Raw genomic sequence first — 25,014 nt, 5'->3', positions numbered from 1 at the left:
AATTGTTTTTTTTCTTTTTTAGTTCAATTCGAATAGAATTTCTGTTTTCTAGGTCCCATCAGACACTCGAAATAATGCATTTTTTTGTAAAAAATTTCTGCCCAAATTCGCTTCAAATTTTATGCTAGGATGTTCCAAAGGAAGATCGAAATTCATATTTATCTACCTTATAATCCTTATATATCTACCTATCTAACGGAGGCCAGAAGGGCAACAAAGACGGGCATTGAAAGGATCGAAATTTCTTATTTTTTTATCGGACTTAGTTAATGTTGACCTTTTTTAGTCAATTTTAGAAGAATATAGTGAACTCTCTCTCTCTAATTCGAACCTCTACTATTTGAAATTTTCTACAATTCGAACTAGAATACTGGTTCCTTCAGCTAGAAAGTAGTATAATCTCTGTAATTTGAATCTTTCTCTGATTCGAAGAAAATCCCTGGTCCCTTGAAGATCGAATTAGAGTGATTCGACTGAATATCAGAAGAAGGTGGATCGAAGAATGTTTTAATTTTTTTCAGGGAAGAAATAAGAACAAAGCTAAGGTTGTGAAGCATTGAAGAGCAGAAAGAACGATGAATTCGCCAGCTCTCTACCACAGAAACAAGTAAGTTGTTTGACTTTCTTTATTATTTTGTTCTCAATACACGTTTTTTTATAAGAACATTCAAACATCTTTAAGCTTTCAGATTCTCCTAACTTTATGAGTTTTAAGCCGAAAAATGTGCTAATCATGTTCTTATTTTCACCATTTTGTGAGTATTTTTGTCCATTTTCCTAACAAATTAGGTGTTTAAAAGAGTCCACAAACTTGAAATGGTTTTAAAACTTGTAACTTTGGCCATTCAAAGCCTCACGTTCTTACATAGTTTGTTCTTATAAGAAAAATTTAGCAGAATAGACCCTCGAATAGGGGTCTTGGTAAAACTCTCAAATTTGACCAGAGAGCAGATCTTGAAAAATGAAACAAGCGATGCTTCTTCACCGAACCAGACGTCAATGATTTGTTTTTTTGGAGCTGTAGACTTTGGCGTATGGCGTATGAAATGATGTCTGGTAAACTGAGTTTATATAAGTTGTTTTCGAGGAGAAGGAATACCGACAGTTAATGATCGAGTCCACTTTAAGTTTGCGGGGAAACATTTGTCAATGATTGGAATATGCGGATTGTTGATTTTTCGTATCATGTGAAGAATGGAGAAAAAATATTGAAGAAAGAAGAAGAAAAAGAAGAAAATAGATCATTCATTGAATATTTTGTTGAAATTTTCGGTTTTCGTTGCTTCACAATCAATTTACGTTGTCATGGAGATTTGAATCGATGATTTGGACGTTGAACTATCATTTGATTGGGTGAATATGAACGACAAGAATCGTTTCTCGTTCTCGTGATCGACGACAATTTAATTCTTGCCAGCAGAAGGTCGAGAAATGACCGAACACTTAAACGGAATAAAGAGGAAAAAACGAGACGATATTAACGTATTTAGATGAATTATTACACTTGTTCGTGTGCTGATTTTGGCTGAAATTCTGTTCATACTATTTGCTATATGTCAAATTAATTAAATCAACTTGTCGCTTTCTAACTATTTAGAAATAATTCAATGGTCTTTAAAAAGTTTCTATTTTACAACTCAAAAATTAGGGTTTAAGTTGGCTCTACAAGAATAATAGTTTAGCGAATTTAAGTATTTTTACTTACTTTAAGGTTACACGATTTGAGAAAGAAGGACAGCTTTTAAAGATTAAGAGAAACTTAAAATGACGAAGCTAGTTATTCAAAACGATTATCGAATTTTTTTATGATCTGAAACAGATTTTATGAGACCTTATTGTGGTCGATGATTGAGCGAAAAAAAAATCTGAAAAAAAATCAATCAAAAAAATTATTTTTTTTCACTACCTACCATAAGCTTTCAAGCCACCTAACGTCTATGTATATAAATTGAATCTTGTTTTTTGTTTCGTTGAAATCGTTGAACTATTTCCGTTATTATTTGAAAAGCAGTGTCAAAAGATGGATCATTACAAACTCTGGATATATTTTTTTGTGGATGTTTGATTCTGTACACCTATTGGACTTGAACGAGAAACATTTTATCGTAATATATATTTTGTGAGAAACTTAACCTTGGCGCTTAAACCATGTTAATTTTTGAAACACATTGAAACAAATTTACAGTCTCACGGAACCAACTTTGTTATGGAGTTGAACAGATTGGGAGGAAAATTTTGCACTTATCTCAAAATCGCTTATCAACAATACATCGGTCCAACCTTAAAACACTTCATACAATTTGAACTAGTACATTAAGACATATTTCTGGTATTATAAGCCCAGATAATCTTTCCTCGAGAAATTCTTTATACAAAATGACTGCATCGCATGATTTTGAAAGTATTGTTATCGAGTTGGAGAGTTACTATGTATCACTTAAACATACTGGCAAACGAAATAGTACCATAACCGCTGCTCTAGATAAGAAACTACACAGTGAAAACCGGGAAGAACGGGAAAATTTATTCGACGAAAATGATTACTTGTTAGCTGAAGACCCAACGTTCACTACCGATGGTTCAAATACTCGGGATTCGTTCATAGACGAGGATTATTCTCGATGTGGAATCGTTGAGCCGACAACCGACGAGGATTCTCCTGATGAATTTGATTATCCGACGAGCACTCTAGACAGTAAATGGTCGGGTTTCATACCGAAAACTTTCGTCAAATCCGATAAATCCGAAAGTGACATGAATCGGGAATCGGGAAACCGAGATTACAATTTAGCGAATTATTACGAATCTTTCACCGATCAATGTATTGCGAAATTAACGAAAGAAATCCACATGTCTCCAATGAAAGTTCAGAAATGTGGAAATGTTTTGATCGTTAGTCCTCCTCCCGATTTACCGCCTCCGTTACCACCCAAACGAAAAGCTCCGCCCTTGCCACCTAAAGGTGGACATGGCGTGATGAAGCGTTCAGAAACTTCTAGTACTTCGTGTATCATAGATCAATGCTCTTTGCATAAGAGTGGCGTGTATTCATCAAGATTGACTTTGCAACATTCAAGAAGTTCCTTGGATGAATTTTTGGACACTAGCGATGATAATAGAGCTGAGGTTTTGGACCAATTATCCCGATCAGAATCGAAAATTTTGACTAGACGTTCGTATTCAAAGACTGAGATTTTTACGGATGCCGACCACTCGTCGGATTACGACTCCTTGAGTGGTTCTGACGAATCAAGCGTCGATAAATTAGACACAATGGAGGATCTTTTGCTTCAGTTGGGAGATATTCAATTACTTCATCAACAGGGAGGGAATATTGATAAAGAGATGAAAAAAGCGAAGAAATCACGCCGTAAACTTCAATACGTCATGAGGAAGGAGACTCATTCAACATCTTTGAGACGCAATTTAATCACTGAACTGAACGCTATTAGAGATGATAGTAAGATTTGGTCTCTGGATCAATTAATGAATGACAAAGTCAATGAACATAAGGCTTTGTTTACTCAACAACAAGTTCACGTTCAACAGGACCACAAGGAAGAACAAACACAATGTCAAAAGATTAAAGACCGATTGTGTTGTAAACGTGATGACGGTTCACCACAAATCCTTAAACGTGATATCGATAACGTGTTGAATACATCAAATTTAATTGATCACTATGCGCTAACTGCACCAAAATTTGATCACGATGCGCCAGATTCACCAAAACTCGACAACGATGCGCTAGATGCGTCAAAACTTGATAACAGTGGTTCAATGAACCTTTCTGACCTCGTCAAGTCATCACCACAACTTCGAAAACTTCATATAAATACTGAAAGAAAGAAATGCAAGCAGAGCCAGCCTCTACAACATACTTCCTTGAATGAAGTTTCAATCTCGACTACCGCAGATTCTCACAATCAACATATCTACCAACAGATCGTTGATGGGCGCCGAGAAACCTATCTACAGAATAATGGAGATCAGTTCAATGAAGCAAAGGAGCACAGAGAGATTGATATACTTGTCAGTAATATCTATCAAGAAATTTTGGAAACTCAAAATGAACGAAAAGCCTTAGATAAACAGAAAAGTGATCAGGCAACTTGCCAAGGCTTTCAAAGTGATCAGGTGCAAAAGGACCAACAAGTTGCAATGCAGAACCAACGCTCCAAAACTCAACAAGAAGTATACTTACAGCAAATTGAAACGGATCGACAACGTCGAGAAGAAGTCTATGTTCAACAAAGATTTCAACAATCTCAACATCAGAAAATCGAGACTCAAAAAGTCAATGCTCAGCATCTTACATCCGAATCTCATAAAGTTGGAAAAAGTATTGAAACCAAATGTGTTCAACAATCTCAAATTCTCAGTCAACAAAATAAAGAGGAAACAACCCTTCGCCAGCAATTTAAAAATGTTGAATCGTCAACGAAATCAACAACACTTCATACAAAAATCCAATCAACAAAAAAATCAACAAAGAAAATCCATACGAAGAAATCGTGCGGTAAAACAAAGGTCACGACATTGGTCAATCAATCGTGTTATCGTCACCAGAATTCGACCCCTTTAACACGATTACGATTTTACGAATTCAAACGTCAGCGTCAAATCTCCTTACAGTTAAATCATAATCGGAGAAGTGAAGAGCAAAAAGCACTTCCCTGGATGGATAATACGCACGTTCGCGTCTACAAGAACGAACATAATGAATGGAACAACACGCCCTTGTTCCACCCTTTCTGGTATGAGTGTATGTCTCTCGCCCAAAAGAGAGAAGACGAGAAACAAAAGAGAGAATTTGTAGACTTTAAAGTATCTAAGGACGAGAGCGTACGTAAACACAACACGACGGCAACAGGGACACGTTCGTTGAGTTATTACAATCAAGCTGACGATATGATTTCAATATTCAAATATTTTTGGTGAGTTGGCCGGAAAGGTGGAACTTTATTAAGATATCAGTTTGCTTTTATTTATCTCTTATTTTTAGCGATTATTTTTCAGTTGACTCCAACTGTGTTGTGTCCCCCCAGGAGATCGCAAGAAGTAAAATAACGAAACCTTCTGGCGAATGAAACTAACTGTAGAACTGTACAAAAACTCGGACCTTTACTCGTCGAGCCTCCCTGTATTTTCGTCATATAAAATACTTTCTCTCTCTAATTCGAAAAAATATCTCGAAAAAGAGGGAGTCAACTTTTCCCGAAATAATTATTTTGTCTCGTAAGGCTAGTACGTTCCTGGTTATTCTCCCCTCAAAACGTTTAGAAGCCAATCATTTAACCTGAAAAATATTCTTCATAGTAATCTTTTTCTTTTCAGTTCAATGAACGGCACTTTAACGAAAGACCATACCAATGCACTTAAAAAGTTCCTCCTTGATATGAGTAAGTCTTTTGTTGGTCTGCAAAATTTAGTCTTCTTTTTCGTGATATGATGCTCCTCTTATGTAGACATACAGAACAAAGAATTTGTAGAATAGCCTTTATCACCTGCGTAGACAAGAGGGGCGCAAAATTTGTGTAGGAGAGCAGATTTTTACGACACGGTAAATATCTTTTTACATTATGAACAGATAATTACAGTGTCGTACTGCTCTCCTACACAAATTTTGTGCCCCTCTTGTCTACGCTACTGCGTCACCCACGTTTTTTCTACGAAACGGAATGAAAAATCCCGGTTTTTGGTGAAGTGCTTGCTAGTAGTAGAGAGATTCTACTTGTATTTCTTTGCATGGAAAAAGTTAGGCTGCTGACACTGCTAATGGATTCATACTCCCTTTACTACCCGCGGTTAAATGTCATCTAGTAACCTTGAAACAAACCCCTAGTTCAATATAAATCTCTTTTTATTTTTTAGGGAACAAAAATTTTGACGACATCAAATTGGCAACTTACAGGACTGCCGCTAAAGTATTTTTCATCCAAAAAACCTCTAAAAGTAAGCCCAAATACATTGCATAATGTGCGAATATAGATATTATCCTTTATTCGAAATTCGTTTTATCTATCCCTAATTTCTCTTATTAGTGATTTTATGTATCCTTGATTTTCAGCGACGGAGACGGTAAGGTTCTAATTTGAGTAGATCCCGACTGACTGAGGACGACGGTAAATCAGCATTTAAACCATCCTCGATTTTGTGGATCAAAGCTGCGTGTTTTTCTGAATAGCTTTAAATCACTCTGCCGTTGTTAAAAATGCAAATACATAAACTCGAAGGAAATAAACCTTTTCATAAATTACGTCCCGAACATCACTTCCCTCGTTTTGAAATTATTGCCATGGTGATTAACTCCCAGCAGACTTTATTAAAACTACTTTCTATTCATAAAAAAATCTTTTTTTTTTCTCAAGGGACATAATAACCATGGTAATTGTTTGAATACGAGGCAAGTGATGTTCGTGACGTAATTTATTAAAAGGCCTATAAACCCGCTATTCGAAACCGAACGAAATTAGAGAGACCATCTTATTTTTTTCTGTTGTATTTTCAGTATACCTGGTTGACATTTACAACATTATCGAAGCGTTCCGTGAGAATGGGCTAAACACACTAGATTCTAAAGACGAAATCGACGAACCGAGGCTGGAATGCATAATTGCTAGTATTTATTACTCGCTTTACAAAAGGTTACCTGCCACACAAGATATCGATGTAGAAAAATCTATTCTCATCTTGACACAATGGATCATGCACGCTTACGATAGGTACATTGTTTTTATAAGAACATCCAAAACTTTTGGATGCCTTGGGATGTTCCTAAATTTTCAATTTCCAAGCCTGAAAATGTTCTTAATATGCTGTTATCTTCACCATTTTGTGAAGTTTTTTTTTGTGCAATTTCCTAGAAAATTGGGCGTCTTAGAGTCCGCTAAGCCTTGACATATTCTTGAATTTTTCTTGATATGGTCATTGAATTTTTCAATTTAGCTTTCTTTCATTTTAGCGATGGCGTTGGACGTATTAGAGTATTATCCGTCAAAACAGCTCTCTCCACTTTATGCGAAGGAAGAATGGTCGACAAATTTAGATGTGAGCGTTGTTGGGGCTTTATTACAGTAGAGTCTCTTTAACTCAAACCTCCATAACTCGAATGTCTCCTTAAGGCGAACAAATTTTCTCGTCCTTTCAGTTAACAATGCCTTATAAACCAATCTCTATAACTCGAGATTTCCTTAACTAGAACATTTTTTTCTCCCGTGCGTGTTCGAGTTATGGAGACTCCACTGTAATTGTTTGTTAATTAATCCATGATCTCTTTTGGTATCATGTGAACTGAAATTATCAGCTTCATATGTTTTATGGGTTGCTTATTCTTTATTTTCCAGATATTTTCACTCAAATCTCCGAATCGAATGGAGTTTTGAACATGGCTAAATTGGATCATTACTTGCGCGACCTATTGACGGTGAGTATTCCATAACATTACGTCATTACATTACATTGGATACACTGCCTCACTTTATAATATTAATGATATTCACCATTTATATCATATCATATTTATTTTTCAGCTTCCAAGTGCAGTTGGTGAAGAACCCAACTTTGGATACAGTGATGCTATCCTGGACTCTTTCTTCCATCCAAATGGTGTAAGCCTCTATTCGTCAAATTAACTAAGATGAGATGATCTTTGAGATTATGTTTTAAGACAAAATCTTTTTTGATTAATTTGAGGAATTCAATATAGCCTCTTTAGGTTAGTTTACATTGAAATCAAATCTTTTCAAGTATAACTTTTATGAAAATCTGTAAAAAATCATTTAAGGAAAATGAAAGAATTTCCGGGAAATACGTCAATTTGTCATGTTCTCGTGACGGGAATATGGTTCCTTTACCAAGGGCCAACGAATAGTGATCTTAAGTTTTAGAGTGAGAAGGAACTATTCGGTTAAAAGTTCGCTCTTAGATACGCGGCTTAATTAAAAGAATCGATATAAAATGAAATTATGGGAACGATTACGTGACCTTTCGATAAAAAGGGTCCATTTTGAATTATTTTGCTCTCAGGAGACGATCTCCAACTTACTCACGCAATGGAAAAATTATCGACTTTTCAATGCGCCATCTTTGATATTTCCCCCCTCAGTCAAATCATAGATGATATCATCTTTTATTTATCAACAAAATAAGTTTCGATCCCCTTTAGGTGACTCCTTCTAATTCCCCTAAAAACCCTTATTTGGGCCTAAGTTTATCATGCTGTGCCTTTTAAAAGCAAAAGTCCTTTCTTCTGATTTCTTTTATGAAAGAAAATCTTACATAATCAAAATCCTTGATACTTTTTCATCTTTTTTGAATTTCATGATTTTCTTCCTTCAAAGCCCTTGGATCGAAACACAACAAAGTTAGACGAATTTTTGGATGTCTTCCTGAGTGAGAAATCGAATGGAATATTATTCTGGCTGCATATGCTAAATAAAATCTCCAAAGCTTCTCAAGGTATATTGTGGTCAAGCTCACTGAACATCTTGTTATCCGATTCACACTGCAAGAGTTCTTATTGTTTCCAGGTTTATAGACTAGAGTCTAAATCTAGCTGAACTTTCCGTTTTGATAATTGCAGCTGAGTCTAGTTAAGTATAATGCACTTTAATTGCGCTACCCATTCTATAAAAAACGATTTAAGTGGAATGGTTTATCTAGCTTGTTTGGTATCATACCAGACCTTTTCTTATAGTTGGTATTATTTTGAGCCCTTTCGTATTTTGACTTCTTATTTCTACAAATTAGACTCGCATCTTGACTTTTGTTCCGTTTTGAAGAATATCTATTATAATATTTTTTTCAGCGGAACACGAGACACAGTGTAAAGGTTGTGGAATCAAAAATTTTAGCGGGTTAAGGTTTGTTTTAATCATTATTTGAGTCGGTTAAGACATCTTTTTATAACATTGATACGAAACTTTGGTAGGATAAATCTTCAGTTAGAATAAACTTTTATAGTCACGTCCCGTCAAGGGAGTATGAGGCATGGGCTACCTTGGCAGTGACAAAGATCTGAGACTTAAGTTCCAGAATATTTTGGGAATCGTGAAAGGTTTTTTTCTTCAGTCTTTATTGGTGGAAACGTGTTTTGAGGAGTGCTGAATAATAGAGGATCTATCTCAACTTGCTTTCTGTTTTTCTATCATCCAGATACAAATGTATGGAATGTTACAGCTATAATATGTGCCAAGTAAGTCCGCTTTCTCCTTTCTTATCTCGATCTCCACTCTCGAAAGATATTCCCAATTGTGGTAGCAGGTTAAACCAACGAAATCGCTTTTAGTTTTCATTGGCCATTAATAGTGTAAAGGGAGAAAGATGAGCCAAACAGTCCAAGGGTCGGGACTCGGTTACACGTTGTTTTATAAGAATAAACTGCATAAAAACATGAGGCTTCGATGGCCAAAATATTAAGAACAAGTTAAGAATATTATAAGGTATTTCGGACTCTAGAACACCCGATTTCTTAGGAAAAATGTAAAAAACAAACTCACAAAATAGTGAAATTAAGATCATTTTAAGAACATTTTTAGGCTTAAAACTTAAAACGTGGTGTGAAAAGATGATACGAGACTTCAAAAACTTTGGATGTTCTCATAATAAACGATATTTATTCAATAATAATTCCATTTTGAATGTATGTAACCTTACGTAATAGCTTCAGTTCAAATGTTTTAAAACCGTAAGACCTAAAAGTCATTTAGTTCTTTTGCTCGTGAAAAGTTTTTCTTTCCGTTGAGTCACTGATTGAGTAAGCTTTACTTGACCACTTGAAATGATATATATTGACCGAAATATCTAAACCAATATTCCTTTGACCACCATTTTTAAGCCAATACAACTTTGATCGAGTTTTCGTCGTTCTTAGATAAACTTTTCTTGAAAAATTGGTCTTTCAGGATGAATAGAGTTATGTCTCTTGAAATGTTTTCCATTTTCTATAAATATCATTGTGACCCTTTTGTTTTCACTTCTGGCCATCCGTTTAATACAGCGGAGTCTCTATAACTCGAACAAGCATGTGAAACGCTAATTTGTTCGTGCTAAAGAGACTCTACGTTGAAGTAACAATTAAATGGAATACTGACCCATAAAATTATGTCATCACTTTTTTCAGGATTGTTATTGGCGAGATCGGATCACAGGAACACATAAAGTTGAGCATACGTCACGAGAATTCAGTACCTGGGTAAGTGGTGTATGTTTTTTCACATTCATTCTTTCTTGCTTACTGCCATATAGGTCTGTTATCTTTTGCCAAAATTTTCACGCCACATTGCGTTTTCTAGTACGTCCACTAATCTCTGACTACTTAACTGGATCGGGCTTTTCGTATATAGAATGTCCATGTTCAGAGCTGACTAATCCGCCCGCCATCTTGTTTTCAATTCTGGTCGTCTACAACGAGATTCGAGTATTTTGAAATTCCAACGTATTGGTTTGAATTGCGTTCCCTAAAATCGGTTGCTAATATCAAACCAGAGCCAATTAGATTCGTGGATCAAAATCTGTCAAAAAAATAAAATCACGTGATTTTAATAGGCGATAGAATTCTTAGGCTGCACACATCCCCTCTGATAAGTTTTGATATAGGATGCATGCAGCCTATATAATTCTGTGTCCGAAATTGGCATCCTTATAAATTCTCGGCTATTTGTCTTTCTATTTTCATTTGTTTTTATGTTTTCCGTAAGGCCTGTTTACACGGGGGTGAACTTATCATGTAGAGATGGTTTAAGCTTAGTTTCTCAGCTACTTCTTCCCATTTATTTTACTTCTGCATTTTCCTTTGCATGCGTTCGTATAAGTCACCATTCGCCCACTTTCTTATTCCTTCGCTCGTTCTCTAGACTTCTCTAGTAGCGTGTCGTTGATCAAATTCTTTCTTCCCCTAAAGCTTGCTTTTGTATGTATGGCTCTATGAGAATATCAAAAGTTGAACTAATCTTAGTCTTAAAAGTTTACACAATTTTCACCGGTTTACCTTCCAGAAAACATTCTCTTTTTCTTCGAAATTTTTACTCCTTCAAAGTTTTAAAATTACCTTATTGTATGATTAAAGGTCACGTGGTTAGTTTTTTAAAGGCCCGTTCTTCGACAAGATGAAATTTTCCCGTTTTTTTTCAGTCATATTGTGAAATGTCATTTTCTGTTGAAAAAAAAATTATTAGAATTTTCGCCTTTTCTAACTGTTAAAGCCCTCTAATTCAAGAGCCAAGTTTGTCCTTTCAAGTAAAAGGTCTCACTCATTTGTTCAGGTAGGGGGTGATTAAATTGCACCCACACACTTTAAAAAACTCTTCAAACCAAAGGAAATTTGAAATTTGAATAATTGATTTAACTTTTTATATGAGAAACTTTAAAATGAAAAATGGAGGCTCTGCGACGTGAAATGTGTTTTCCCCCTTCTAAGAGATATTTATTGTTAAAATTTGCAAAATTGTCCCCATGATAGACCTCTCTCAATTATATTTATGTTTTATATCTCCCCTTTTGTTTCTTACTGGGACTGTTTTTCTGCTTAATTTATTTCAATAAATTGCTAGGTGGTGGAAAATAAAAAATGAGCTTCTGCATAAAACAACACTAGTCTGAGCTTGTTCATCATTTGAGGTTACAGACTGGAGGGAATTTATTTCTTTTGAAAATCTTTTTCATTTTTGGGTGTGTATATGTGTGTGTTATGGCTTGCCTTTTGTTGACGAACTACCCACCGGAGCTCCTGCGATTATTTGTAAGTGTTTTGAATTTTTAACCAGAGAACGTTACACATCTTTTTATAAGAACATCCAAGATTTAGAAGCCTTCGGATGTTCTTAACTTTTTGAATGAGTTTTAAACCTGAAAGTGTCCTTAAGATATTCTTAATTTTGCAATTTTATGAGTATTTTTGCGCAATTTCCTAAGAAATGGGATGTTTCAGATCCCTTGAAGCCTTAAAATGTTCTTAACTTGTTCTTAATATTTTGGCAATCAAAGCCTTGTGTTCTTATGTAGTTTGTGTATAACGAATGGACCCCTTTTTCAAAGAGGTAGATTCACTTCCCAAAATGCAACGATCTTTAAGTTTCATTTCAAATTCAATTCGGTAAAAATAAACGTTTCTAAATACTGAATATTTTTATATATGAAATCATATATTTGCGCTGTCTCCCAAACGATGAAAATTTAGAGCAGATTTTTACAACAGCCTCTTTTCAGGATTTTTGATTGAAAAATTGGGTGGAGTTGAATCAAATATTAATTTTAGGTCAACTTTTCATTTTGTATATTTTATCCTACTTTTCATATAGTGTTACGAAAATATTTTTATTTCTGATTCCCTTCTCACTCAAGAAAAACTTTCAAGTTTGTCGAAGTTTGTAAAACTTTACGAATTCTGCGGTAAATGGTTACACGACTTTTTGCCCCCGCAGGAGCGTAGCGACGAGGAGGCTCTCATAGTTTCACGCATAGATATTGGACTGGAATCTCAAAATTTTGCGAATTGTTTTGTTGTTGTTGTTGTTGTTGTCGCGCAAGCATATCCGTAGTTAGTCTCTTCCGTAAATGTTCGGTTTTTTTCCGGGACGGTAGTATACATATTTTCATATTACGTTATATGGTATTATCATTATTACATATTACAATTTTAGTTTTGATTTAGCTTTGAAAAGCTGAAGCGAGTGTTATAAATGCAAATCAAAACAGTGTATGATATAACACGAATTACAATATTACTTGTGCAAATCAAAACAAACAAAATGGCAGACTGGTTATGATGATGATGAGCTGATTCATTGACTAGAAAAAGTGTTTTGTATGTCAAATTTTGTTTCTTGTCTTTGAAACTGAATACTAACTACTGTAATTTAGTCAGAAGTTCACTTCAGCAATGATTTCAATTCTTTTTCCAGAATCTTTAAAGAAATTTGCTTAAGTTTTCAAATGTACATTTGATATTTTTGTTCAAACTCTAATTTATTTTTGTCTGTCATTTTATTGATAACTACCTTTATTGTTTATAGGGCTTCTTGAGCTCTAAATACATATATGGTCGTAACTCGAGAAAGTCCTTCTTAACTTAGTAAAACAACCTGCAAAGTACAAAAAAGATGAATGTACGCATATGTAAAGTTGAATCCAAACGTGGTTGACTTTTTCTTTTGGTCTTCAAAATAATTTACCTCACTTAGAGTGTTTTTACGTCTTTTCAGTGTGGTAAATCTTTTTCAAAAACCTGAAAAAAGTTTGTTTACTCGTTAAACTTTACATGCGTACGTTAAACTTTTTCATGCAGTTGTGATAGCCTAAATAACTTACGCTCCAGTGGTTTGGTGCTCCAAATTCTGGCTTTCTAAGTTAGGAGAGACCTTCCCGAAGGCATTTAACGATGGTTAGACTAGGTACACAGACAGTCATACAGAAACACCATAAAGGGAAAGTATATCGCTAGCTATAAACTCAAAAAGTCTAGCTTCCTGAAGGCACGTCTCTTCATTGTCTGCGCTGCGATCAGCTTGGAGAAAAGATTGCATCATGAAAAAGGACTATGCACTTGAAAAGAAATTTAGGCGCATTTTAACTTTTCCCGACTGTACGTCTGAATGAACCACAATGGCATTCCTTTACTTTTCTTTTGACCAACAACATAGAAGATTTTACTTGAGAAGTGCAATCACAGCGTACGCTAGTGGAGTCCGGGCCTTAACTAGGATAAGTGAGTTTCTATTTCACCCAACTTAAGATGACGCAGAACTTTTTGATAAATTTTATACGCAGTATCCTCTTGACTTTTGTTTATTAGGCAAAGTAGCAATAGAGAAATGTTGAAATATAGCAGCCAATGAAAAAAAAAAAGCTATTTCTGATTGGTTACCTTGTGGATTTATTCGCTGCGTATGTCCATATATTTTGTCTACAATCTAAGATGTCTGCGACATTATTAGAAAAGGTCTATTTAGTGAATAATAATCATGACATATATCGTTATAAGAAAGAAACTAGGAGAAAAAACAAACAAACAGGAAATGTGAAAATCAGTAAGATAATGATACCATAACTTTTTAAATATATTTTTGAGAGGCTTTTCCAGCTTTTCCTTAAATTTTATTAAGTTATCAAGCTGCATGAATTCTTCAAGTATGTATTTTTTTATAATGGAATATAATTTTTTTTTCAAGCAAACGCCTCAATCAATCAATAAATCAATATATAGATCAATCAATCAATCAATCAATCAATCAACCAATCAATCAATAATTAAAGCAATCAATTATTCCTGATTATTTTTTAATGTTTAATCTTTAAAGCATTAAAGCTTTATAAGTGCATGACATGATCTTTATGTGGGGGCATTTAGTGAAAGCTATGACTAGTTTAATGAAAATGTAGTCTATTGGAATATTCAAGATATAAAACTGATTTTCTAATTAAAAATTAGAACTATCGAATAACTAATTAAGCTAAAATATACCTAGTATTTCTCATTTTCTCATTCAATAACTCAAAATCGTCTCTAATTTATCATCTAAGAGGAGGAGAAAGTGCTGACATCGCAACATTAAAAAAGAACGACAAATTCCATCACTACATATTATCATCCCTCTTTGTGTTTTGCGTATAATAACGACTACCTTATCGGGGAAAAAAATGTCAGAGTTTTATTTAGTCGGGGTTTTTTTTCGTCGGGGGGGAATTTCGTCACCCCTCAAAATTTTCGTCACTTTCCCCCGTGTTTTGGAAATGAAACAGTAGATGCGAAGTAGACACTTTCTCTATGTGCTAATTCTCGTTAATTAGAAAAACTTACACTTCCTCTTAATTTTCTTTGAGGAAGAACGTTGTATTGTTTTTTAGCTTTCACTGCCGTAACTCTACTTTTCTCCTTCTCTCACCTTGATACTTACGTAACCCTAATACCCACCCTTTTTGAGTAAGAGGTGAGTGATTTATTTGTAAGCATAACCTTTATAAGCACAGTATTCGAAAGTTCAATCTCAGTAACGAATACACTCACTTTTTCTTTTATAAGAACAACGAGGCTCAAAATTGCTAAAAGATAAGAACAATTTAAGAACAATGCTGAGCCTGGAATAACTCAATTCCAAGCAATTCAGGGGTCAAAGTAGTGAAAATTTGGTATAAAGCCTAAAATACAATCACCCAAGAACAAATCAGGATAAAACAATGTGAGAATCAAAGTACCAAAAAATAAGAACAACCGAGCCTCAACAAGAATCTACTGGTTCTTATAAAAAAGCGTGTACACACGCAGAGAGGTTTAAATACTTTCCTTCAAAAAAAACCACACCCTTGTTAATGCCGTCAAAGCGAAGGAGTACATTTTTTTATTAGAACAAAATATATAAGAATATGAGGCTTCGATAGCTAAAATAATTAGAACAAGTTAAGAACATTTTAAGAATATTTTAAGGCTTTACGGCTCTGGAACAACCAATTTCTTAGGAAATGTCACAAATTCTCGCAAAATTGTGAAATTTAGAACATTTTTAAGAAACTCTTTAGGCTTAAAACTCAAAAAGATAAGAACATCCGAAGGCTATAAATATTTTGGATGTTCTTATAAAAAAATTGTACGACATTGTACGTTGGGAAAGATATTGCCACTACCTTTTTCGTTGCAGGTGTATTTTCAAAGCTTTCCTTTTGTCTTTTTATTCTTCCTTCCTTTCAGCGACAATATTTCTTCCATATTTATCTTTATTTTTCATTCGTAAAAATTTTCTTTTTCTTTTCTTACATGTTATTTTTTCTTTAAATATTACAGTCGATGAAAAATAAACTATATCATACGGGTGAAATGAAAATGAAAAATATTGACATCTCTTTCTTTCCTTTTTTTTGACGAATCTTTACTTTTAGTCAACTTTCCACATCAGGGGAGAATACATTATTCGAACGTCATAAATGATTTTTCAATGACACTGGCTACTTGGGAGACGAGAAATTGATTGTTTTGATTTCACTAACTGTAGCTTACCGGGATTATTTTTAGTAGAAAGATTTTCGTAACATTTACAATCATATCATTTTTCAATCAAAGGAAGAGACTGAGACTGATAATTTAGTACTTAAAAGTTATGAAACCTCTGACTGGCTTTCTTTTATCTTTTTCTCTGATTTTGATCTTCTTCTTCAGATAAAGTTTTGTGAGAAAAGGACCATGAAATGAAACTGATAAAAATTCGTTCTTCAATTTTTTCTCTACTTCACTTACCTCTCAACAACTTGTTCTGTTAAACGTAATAATATGATCAGGGAAGAGCGCACACCAACTTGTAATTTCTTTTGCCGTTCGAAAAAGGTGAGATCAAACGGGACTCAACGATATCTATCGGACAGGGTGAACCAGTACTTTTTTATGTGATGTGTATTTTTTAATTGTCGTTAATTTGAAGCTTTAGTTAATGGATCCACTCTTCGTCTACCGGTTACAAAGGTGTTCATTACAAAAATGATTGGTCTGTGAATTTCCATGAAGTATTTGACTAGACATTTTTCCGTTCTTCATTATACAATTGAAACAGATTACGAAATGACGCCCTATAATGAGCGCTATCCGGATATACGAGTTGACACTTTGATGACCGAAACTTTAGAGTCGATATTTTTAGTTGGATAGCCTGGTATTCTAGGACTTTTCGACGATTTTTTTTCACGGGATCGACGACCAGCCGGCCCGGCTCGGCTTGGGTCGGCTCGGCTATCTTTGAACTGAACGACATTTGAAGAAGCGGTGATTCGAACCGCGAATCCCTGGTTTCAGGTGCTGACGTCTTGATCAATCAGCCATTGCTCTTTAATTAATTATGTTCTTTTTACTAACATACAAACAAACCCAAAAGGTTCTTACCCTCCAACTACTATAACCTTGATTTGTTTCTTCCTTTAGAACAAGAACGACCGCGGAACATCAGTCCGTAAGAAGTTATTGTGTGCTCCTACCAAATCACAACACCAACGACTGCCCAATTATCCAAAAGAGCCTGAACTCAACAAAACACTCGACATGAGTAACATCGTGTAAGAATTTCCACAGTTTTGACATTAGCTAAATTTCGCTTATTATTCTTGGTCATCATTTAATTCACATCGTCATATCTCAAGCTCATCAATCAGGTTAGCTCAGGGGTTTTGATTTTGTTCTTCAAGGTAACTGTGTTTGCTGTCGAAGTGAGTTTACAGCTTGTAGAGTAACCGTCCTGGTAGCTTCATTTAGAGGGATTTATCCAGGATATTTTGGTTTGAAAAGTTAGGCAATTTTCCTCATTCTTTGAATGGAGACCTCTTGATCATATAATCAGATAAAATATTATTCTTGTTATGTTTTCTTTCCCTACAGACCACCTTTACCATCAGAACCGAACTCCCCGATGAGTACGCTGCAACGAACCCCCCGAACACCCCGAATGATGAACGGTAGCAACAGTCAGTATTCCACCTTACAACGTGGTATGTCAGGGGGTCAACAAAGCCAATTCTCCACCCTACAACGCAATAGAAAAACGTCAGATGGGCAATACAGTGGACCCCCGTCTCCAATGTCCAACATGCCAAGGTAACCTACTGTTTCCAACAAAAAGGGTAGTGAAGGATCAATAGATTGCTGATGGACCATAATTTCGTGAGTGAGTGAGTGAGTGAGTGAGCAAAAGGTGTGTAAACGTCGCTTTGGAAAATTAGCTAGTTCGAAAACAAGGTATGGTACGATTTTGATAAACCTCTAGAAAAGTTTATATAGAGTAAAGAAACGCGCATGGATGCATGGTTTTACACGTACACTTCCTTACACTTTAGGAATGACGACGAACACGCCCTTATTGTTATGTACGCACAAAAGTATGTATACATTTTCAATTTCCTCATATTTATTGGTAGCATGTCCATCGGTGTATGTAGTACAAATGCACAATACTTGATACCTTATACACTAAATTCTCGCTTATCTAAACTTCTAATATTCGAATCTTTCTATAATTAGAACTTGCTTCCAGTCCCCGCCAAGGATAAAACCTCTTAAGAAATTTTATTCCACAAAGAACCTTTAATTTAAAGCTTTTTCTCCCACTTCTAGACTGGCAACTGCACGAAACGAACAGGTATGTTTTGAACTTTTCAATATTTTTTTCTGTGATCTTTAAGTTACCATACTCCTGTGTTGATAAAGTGACCGTAGTGCATAGAGCATCCGGCTACGGCGCACAAGATCGTGGGTTCAATCACTGACCAGGTCATACCGAATTATTCGTTCTTAGTACAAAGAAATGACACTTGATGCCCCTCTACTTGATGCTCAGTAATTAGAGGGTCAAGGTTAAGTGGAGCAATTCAGGGAGGAAGAGTAGCGCCATCCCCTTTCTTTGATTACATAGCTATCGAAAGAGGAGCCTTCGGGTTTTGTTGATGTATAAAATGGAGCAAAGCAGAACAAATCCTGTCATATACACCTATTAACCCTAACTCGTAAGAGGGTTGGAATCAAGTCTAATAGGGTCAAGTGACGCCATACGTTTTTACGTGTAAGCGCGTCAATCTAATTTAACGTCATTCAACCCTAGTGATGTAGTGGTGTGGTGGTCATCGCTCTTGACTCCCGTCTGGGAGACCCGAGTTGGAAGACCCGAGATTCCCACTGTAGTACTACGGTTCGCTTGGCAAATGAACACACCTTCGCCCGGGTCAACCCATACCATGTGAGGGGAATTGGGTACCACTACTCTGATACAAGAGTGTGGGTGATATGCCGGGCATTGTGGTGTGTGGTGTCACTCATCCCGTTCCGCGCCTGCGACGAGCTATATGCTCTCCCGCGTGGTTCGAGTGTCATCACTATGCATCATGGTATCTGTGTCTCGCGTGCACAGAACCAACGGTGTCTGGACAGCGCTAAGTGTTCCAAATCGAAAGAGGAGGAATTCCTACTTTGCAAGGAGTAGGATCCAGTCCCCAGTGGGGAGGGCTCATATCATATCATTCAACCCTAGTAAACTAGTACTGAATCTCCTCCTGTAGGCAGCAGCCTTTTACACAAGAGTTGATAGATTTATTTTCGTATTCGACTTTCAGGAAGCGAACTTGCGGAACAAAAAGCTTTCCACTTCTTCCGAACCTTCCAACCAACAAAAAGAAATCTTGACCAACCTCGAAGAAAAAAACAGGTGAAATATATTCCACTTTTTCGTTATTTTTCAAACATCTTTGAATACTCCGTTTATGGACTTATTGGCTGGTTATATTTGATTGAAACTTTCTTTTTGACGTCGTATGATCCAGCAATATGATTTGTTAAAACAGATTTGATGTACACGTTACTTTTTTATCTTAACCAATAGCCCTTTGACCCAATAAGCATAAGTATCGTATAATATCAAGAGTGGTCAAAGCAAACTTTCAAAAATGAGCTAGAATGCAAATTAACCGCCCAAGGACTGACCCCAAAATAGGAGTGTCTTATAAAAAGACACACACCTTCCAAATATACCTCCATATGACAGTTCCTGATACTGAAATTTGTATTCCGTAATTTTGTATCATTTGTGTTTATTTTAACTAAAATAATTTTTGTTCAACAATACTTAATATTAACCTTTCTCATCCTCAGATCTCTCTTGAATGAAATTCGCAAGTTGAAGCAGGAGCATGAAGAAGCCGTTAAAAATGCTCAACAAATGGGTTGTGATCCTAACCTGTTAACAGAACTCCGCGTTCTCCGTCAACGCAAAGACGAATTAGAGATGCGAATGTCCGCGCTACAAGAAACGCGGAGAGAATTGATGGTACAATTAGAAGGACTCATGAAACTCCTCAAGGTAGGAAATCCTCTTTATTTCATGTTTCATTTCTCCAGTGGCAAATTGGTATAGAGGTTTTTCAAGTTGAATAAGTTACGTAAATTCCGCCATTATGGAAACAAAGCAACCAATTAGACGTTCGATTTACGTAAGGAGTCGCCTCTACAAATTCGAACGTTTGATTTCCATAATGGTGGATTACCTTAAGTTACGTAACTTTTTCAAATTATGAAAAGCAGCTATAATTCTTGATATTCATGACTTTATACGGATAGAATTCATGTTATTCATCACTTTAACATTTCCTAACATTACATCACAGACCCACAAGCTGATTGGCTGCCAGTGACGTATTGACTCATTTTATAACACACTCAACCAATTAACTGTTGGGTCTATAATGTAATATCTCAGCTGACACACAACGTTGTTTCTACGTTCATTTAACATTAAATGGACGTTGTGAATATTAAATTGACGTTAAAACAATGTTGTGTGCCAGCTAGGATCAGAAGATATTTCATGAATTGTAGTTATGGTTGAACTACGATTGATAACTCGTAACTCTGAACTAACACTGAAAAGTTTAAACTAACAAAATACTAAACATTAACAATTAACCGATCCTAACCTCATCCACCTTAAAAGTCTTTTGAATGACCAAATGTATACATTACTGATTTATAATGGAAAGATTTGAAAACTGGTGCAAACCACCTTTTAACCTTCTAACATTCAATGTTTGAAAATCTTGCTTTCTGTTAACTAAAACCATGAACATATAAACGACTGGACATCCATCTCCTTTGTCTTTTTAAAGATAACACAGCTAGCTTCGTTGCCGCCTCGTTAAAAGCATAAAATGAAACAATAGATTTTGATGATATACCACTTGGGAATACCTTGCTAACAACGTCAAAACTTCGACAAAAGTCTCTGTTGTTCTAATCTTCTCAAGTCTTTTATCTATATCATAACAAAGATAACAGAGGCAAAATTATCGTCAGTTATCTATCAGCTTGTCAAAACTCCGACTAATATTTCTAAATTTTGACTTAAAAGTGTCTAATAATTTTAGAGAGTGTCACATTCTAATTTCGATATTCTTATTAAACAGGCTCTCAACTTTGGCAAGCTATTTCTTTTAAGTCATAAAAAAAATTATTGGAGTGACAAAAGGGATAGAAAAGTATACACGCAGTTGAAATTCTGCATTTCAGAGTTGAAAATGTTGATGAAATATATTACAAACTTGTAAAAAAATTCGAAAATAATTTATTTGTACATTATGAGTAATGTTCAAGCTCTATCAATCTTTTTACCTAAAAAAATCAAAGAAATAAAATTATGACGGAGTATTATCGGATTTTTCATACCAATTTTGAAATACAGGCGGCAACGAAGCTCGTTTCAAAGAGACAATAAAAGATAGATGTCCAGCCGTTTATATGTTTATGCCAAAACTTCCTCCAAATTTCTTTTCTCTCTCTACTCTAAGAAGCCCCGGATATTCAATTCACGCCATCACGCAATTTATTCTTTTCCAAATTCACGTATTGACGAAATTTTTCTCGAATAATTTCACGCATTTCTTGTTTTCCAATTCACGCATTTACGCAGCTTTTTTGAAATGTTCACACATTCACGCGAGTGAAAAAAGCTTTTTCATGCATTCACGCAAAGCGCTGGGGGGCATATAACTTCAATCTCTCCAAACTAAATCTCACAACTTACTAACCGTTTACTTACACAATGACGTCACGACTGAAAGAAACTAATCTTTACTTCAATTTCGAAACATTTTTCTCAATCCATCTTTCCTCGTTTTTCGTAGAATTCAGAAAATGGTACTATAACTGTCCTCCCCATTCAACCTGAAGCTTAAACGTATTGCTACCGAACGGCACGGAAAGCGTACACTCGAAGGAGGACGCTCGTCAAAGACGAAAGACGATAGTAAAGAAAGCAAGATTTTAAAAAGCATTAACTTTGATTAATTCCATCATTAAATAATAAACTACAAAAGGAACCTTAGCCGCGCGTGCTAACTTCTAAAGAATGTAGAATAGTTTGAAATGAACTTAGAAATTAGCGATGGAGAGTTTGGCCTCCGTCTACACAGTATCGCGTAACAAATGTCGTTCTTGATGCATCACCGAAATAGAGAACGAACTTTGTAGATAATGGTATGGAATCGCATGAGTAGCAATGTGCAATGAAGGAATCAAGTATTAACATGGAATTTATTCCAGTGTCTTCCAACATACAAATTTATAACCTGGTATAACTCTTTTCAAAAAAGCAAGATTTTTTTCTCGGAATAGAATTTGTATGGTTACAGTATTAGTTCTGAACGAGGGTTATTTTGAAGTCCTCGTATTTATAATACCCATTTCTCAATAGACGATATCGGCTTAACGTGAAAACTCAGATTTGACCCCCGAGAATTCCCCACAATTTTTTGCGCGGAAAAAAGTTCGCAGTAAAATATTTTCCGCGCAAAGCATCGTGGGGAATACTCGGGGGTCAAATCTGAGTTTTCATGAAGTATTTGTTGGAGGAAATTTTCGTTGGATCGATTTCGCATTTGAGGTTGTAAAGTCCTGGCTTCATGGAGTGATTATAATAAAATAAATAAGATTTAAAATTAATATATTCCGCAAATTTAAAATTTATTTTAATTTTTATCTGTATTATTTTGTATAAAAAAACATAAAATATTTTCTATCCTTTTGTTTATCAATATATCAAAATTTAATCCTGAAAATATTTAGAATCTTTTCTTTATATGATTTTCATGTTCCAATAAAACTTTGAAAGTTACTGAAACAAATTTTGATATATTTCTAGTAAACGCTTTTTTTATTAAAACATATAGGGCTCAAATTTTGCCAAAAATCTAAGAACAAATAAAGAACATTCCTAGGATTGGCTTTAATGAATGCTTATCATACAATACGTATGTCTTTTAAGTTAATAAGAGAGTAAAATCAGCGCATTATGAACATTAAGCCTGAAAATCATTAGTCTAGCAAGCTAGACGACTAATTTATACATAGTAGAAATAAAGCAAAAAGTAATGAATGGAACAATTTTAGTTGTCTAGAAACCTTTGTGCACGAACTCCAAACAAAAGAAAATTGTCAATATTGCAATTATAATTATTTCCTGCTCAAAATAATTCTTGAGAAAAAAAATATGTGTAGATTTGTGTATTGAAAGTTTTTCATTTGAGTTGATTTCGTTTTGAAAGTTTGTTATTGCTTGATAAATTGTTTTCTCGCTACGCAAGTTTCTGCGTAGCTAGCCCCTGTATCTATAAGGCTGGAACACCGGATTCTTCCAGTCGTTTATACAAACTAAATCCCGTATTATTATTATTGTTACTATTGGTATTATTAGTATTACACGCATTATAAACGACTCCAGTCTAGAAAATCATGAAAAAATAACATCGTATTGATTGTTTGATCTTAGTTGAAATAAAATCCACAGGGTATTATTCATTTTAGAACCATGAAATTTCGACCACGCCTCGCCAAATGAGGCGTACTGGAGGCGGAGACAATCCGCGTGACACGAATGATTTCCGGTCACCCAAAACCAGTGGAACTTCCACTTTGATGAGAGGTGTCAACGGAGATGTCAAAGAAGCGTTCGGTAAATTACCAACCTTTTTGTGAAATGAATATTTTGCATAACGCCAGTATTATTATTTTCAAAGAAGCTTATGATGAATTATTTGATAAAAAGTGTCACCTGAAAATGAATGTAGTATGATTCATAGAAAACCTTTCGTTAATGAATGAATTGAAAATTGAAAAAGTGTATATAAATACATCGAAGTCATCGAACTTGAACCTTCATCACGGGGAATGCAAATTTGCTCAAGTTATGGAAGAAGGTTTATAAAGCAATGTTGATTGAAGGGACCATAAAACTTGTTCGAGTTAAAGAGGTTCCAGTTAAAGTTACTCATTTGTAAATACAACTGAGATTTTTTCTTTTTGGGTATAAAAAATGTGCTAGTGTCAGCTGATACCTTCAACCCCAGAACATTAAACTTCATTCGGAGATCTCCCTTATCGTAATTTTCCTTTTTCTTTTCAGGTAAAACTTCAACCATCAAAGAAAACCAAGATCTTCGCGTAGATTTAATGAGCGCCGTTGATGACGTCACCAGTGCCATGGCAACCGTTGTTACGGAGTTAGCCAATAACCGGGGATCCTCATCATCTACGATGGAGCCTCACAACGAAGAAAACGATAATGTGGGGGAGAGGGATGAAAGAATGTCTTGGAGTATCAACGGACAAACTAATCGCAACTCGAACAGTGTAGTGACGTCATCGAACACGCAAGTTAGTGTTTATTGAGGAGAAAAAGTGCAATGTTTGAGAGAAGAGAGGTGCTTTAAAAAAAGTTTCTGTTCTCTACGAACCCGAGATTTAGAATTTCCCGCAAGATTCTGAAAGCAGTATTTTCGAAGAAATGAATTCGACACTCATTAATTTATTCATTTAATCGATTTGAAAGACTCGAAACCATCACCAAAAGGCCTACATGTCAATTAAATCATTCCAAGTAAAAACATAGGCTAGCCAATTTACGAGAAAAATGGAATTTCTCAACCGATTATTTATATCAAATTTTATAATTATTTAACAATATCGAACGACTAATCATTATTATTTTTTGCTATATTTTATTTATTATTGTTTATTTTTTGCTTTCATTTTAACAAAAATTTATTTTCATGTTACATGGGTGTAATGTTTTGCAGCCAAAACGGTAAACGTTATTACTTTGAATAGATAAAGAATAACTTTGAATTTTGCTCGAAACAAATATGCCTATAGCCTTTTCGAATGTATGAAAATTTTAAATAACTTTTCATGTACTTAAAAATTGTATTATTTTCCTCGATTTTTAAATAGCTCTAATTTCTTTTTTTTTTTCAATAAACATCGAAAAGAAAGACCTAATTGTTAAGTGGTAGCTAACACCCCGCGGGGTGGGGAACAAAGTATGACAAAACAGTTAAGTCTGTGTGGACTAATCTTTGACCAAAGGCACTGTTTCACCCCTGTACATATCGTATTTAGAAAGGAACAAGGAATTCGTACTACAGTAAAAACGCAGTTCTTCCTTTGATTTTTAAATTCGTTTTTACAGTCTTCGGCTTTCTAGAAGGACTATTTTATCAACAAGAAGA

At 35.0% G+C, this 25,014-nt stretch overlaps 1 protein-coding gene across 3 annotated transcripts; it reads left to right on the top strand.

Annotated features, from left to right (window-relative positions):
* Window positions 1-877: 877 nt before the first annotated feature.
* On the top strand, window positions 878-24,561 carry LOC136804913 (uncharacterized). 3 transcript variants are annotated; one of them, XM_067061435.1, is made up of 19 exons: window positions 878-4,937; window positions 5,338-5,402; window positions 5,875-5,955; window positions 6,512-6,725; window positions 6,965-7,050; window positions 7,347-7,426; window positions 7,533-7,610; window positions 8,343-8,460; window positions 8,810-8,864; window positions 9,157-9,196; window positions 10,124-10,195; window positions 16,901-17,031; window positions 17,351-17,566; window positions 17,806-17,847; window positions 18,083-18,107; window positions 19,075-19,166; window positions 19,610-19,817; window positions 23,312-23,459; window positions 23,910-24,561. In XM_067061435.1, exons 1-19 carry the CDS (start codon window positions 2,377-2,379, stop codon window positions 24,173-24,175), a joined length of 4,578 nt encoding a protein of 1,525 aa, XP_066917536.1. In that variant the 5' UTR covers window positions 878-2,376; the 3' UTR covers window positions 24,176-24,561. The 3 variants fall into 3 exon arrangements, with proteins under 3 accessions (XP_066917536.1, XP_066917537.1, XP_066917538.1); XM_067061436.1 differs by lacking the exon at window positions 17,806-17,847; XM_067061437.1 differs by lacking the exons at window positions 23,312-23,459; window positions 23,910-24,561 and adding an exon at window positions 21,634-22,269.
* The last annotated feature ends 453 nt before the right edge of the window (window positions 24,562-25,014 follow it).

Source organism: Clytia hemisphaerica, unplaced genomic scaffold (assembly GCF_902728285.1).
Source record: "Clytia hemisphaerica strain Z4C2 unplaced genomic scaffold, Clytia hemisphaerica genome assembly, whole genome shotgun sequence".
Taxonomy (NCBI): Eukaryota; Metazoa; Cnidaria; class Hydrozoa; order Leptothecata; family Clytiidae; genus Clytia; species Clytia hemisphaerica.
The sequence above is the reverse complement of the archived record's forward strand: the minus strand, read 5'-3'. Positions and strand labels throughout refer to the sequence as shown.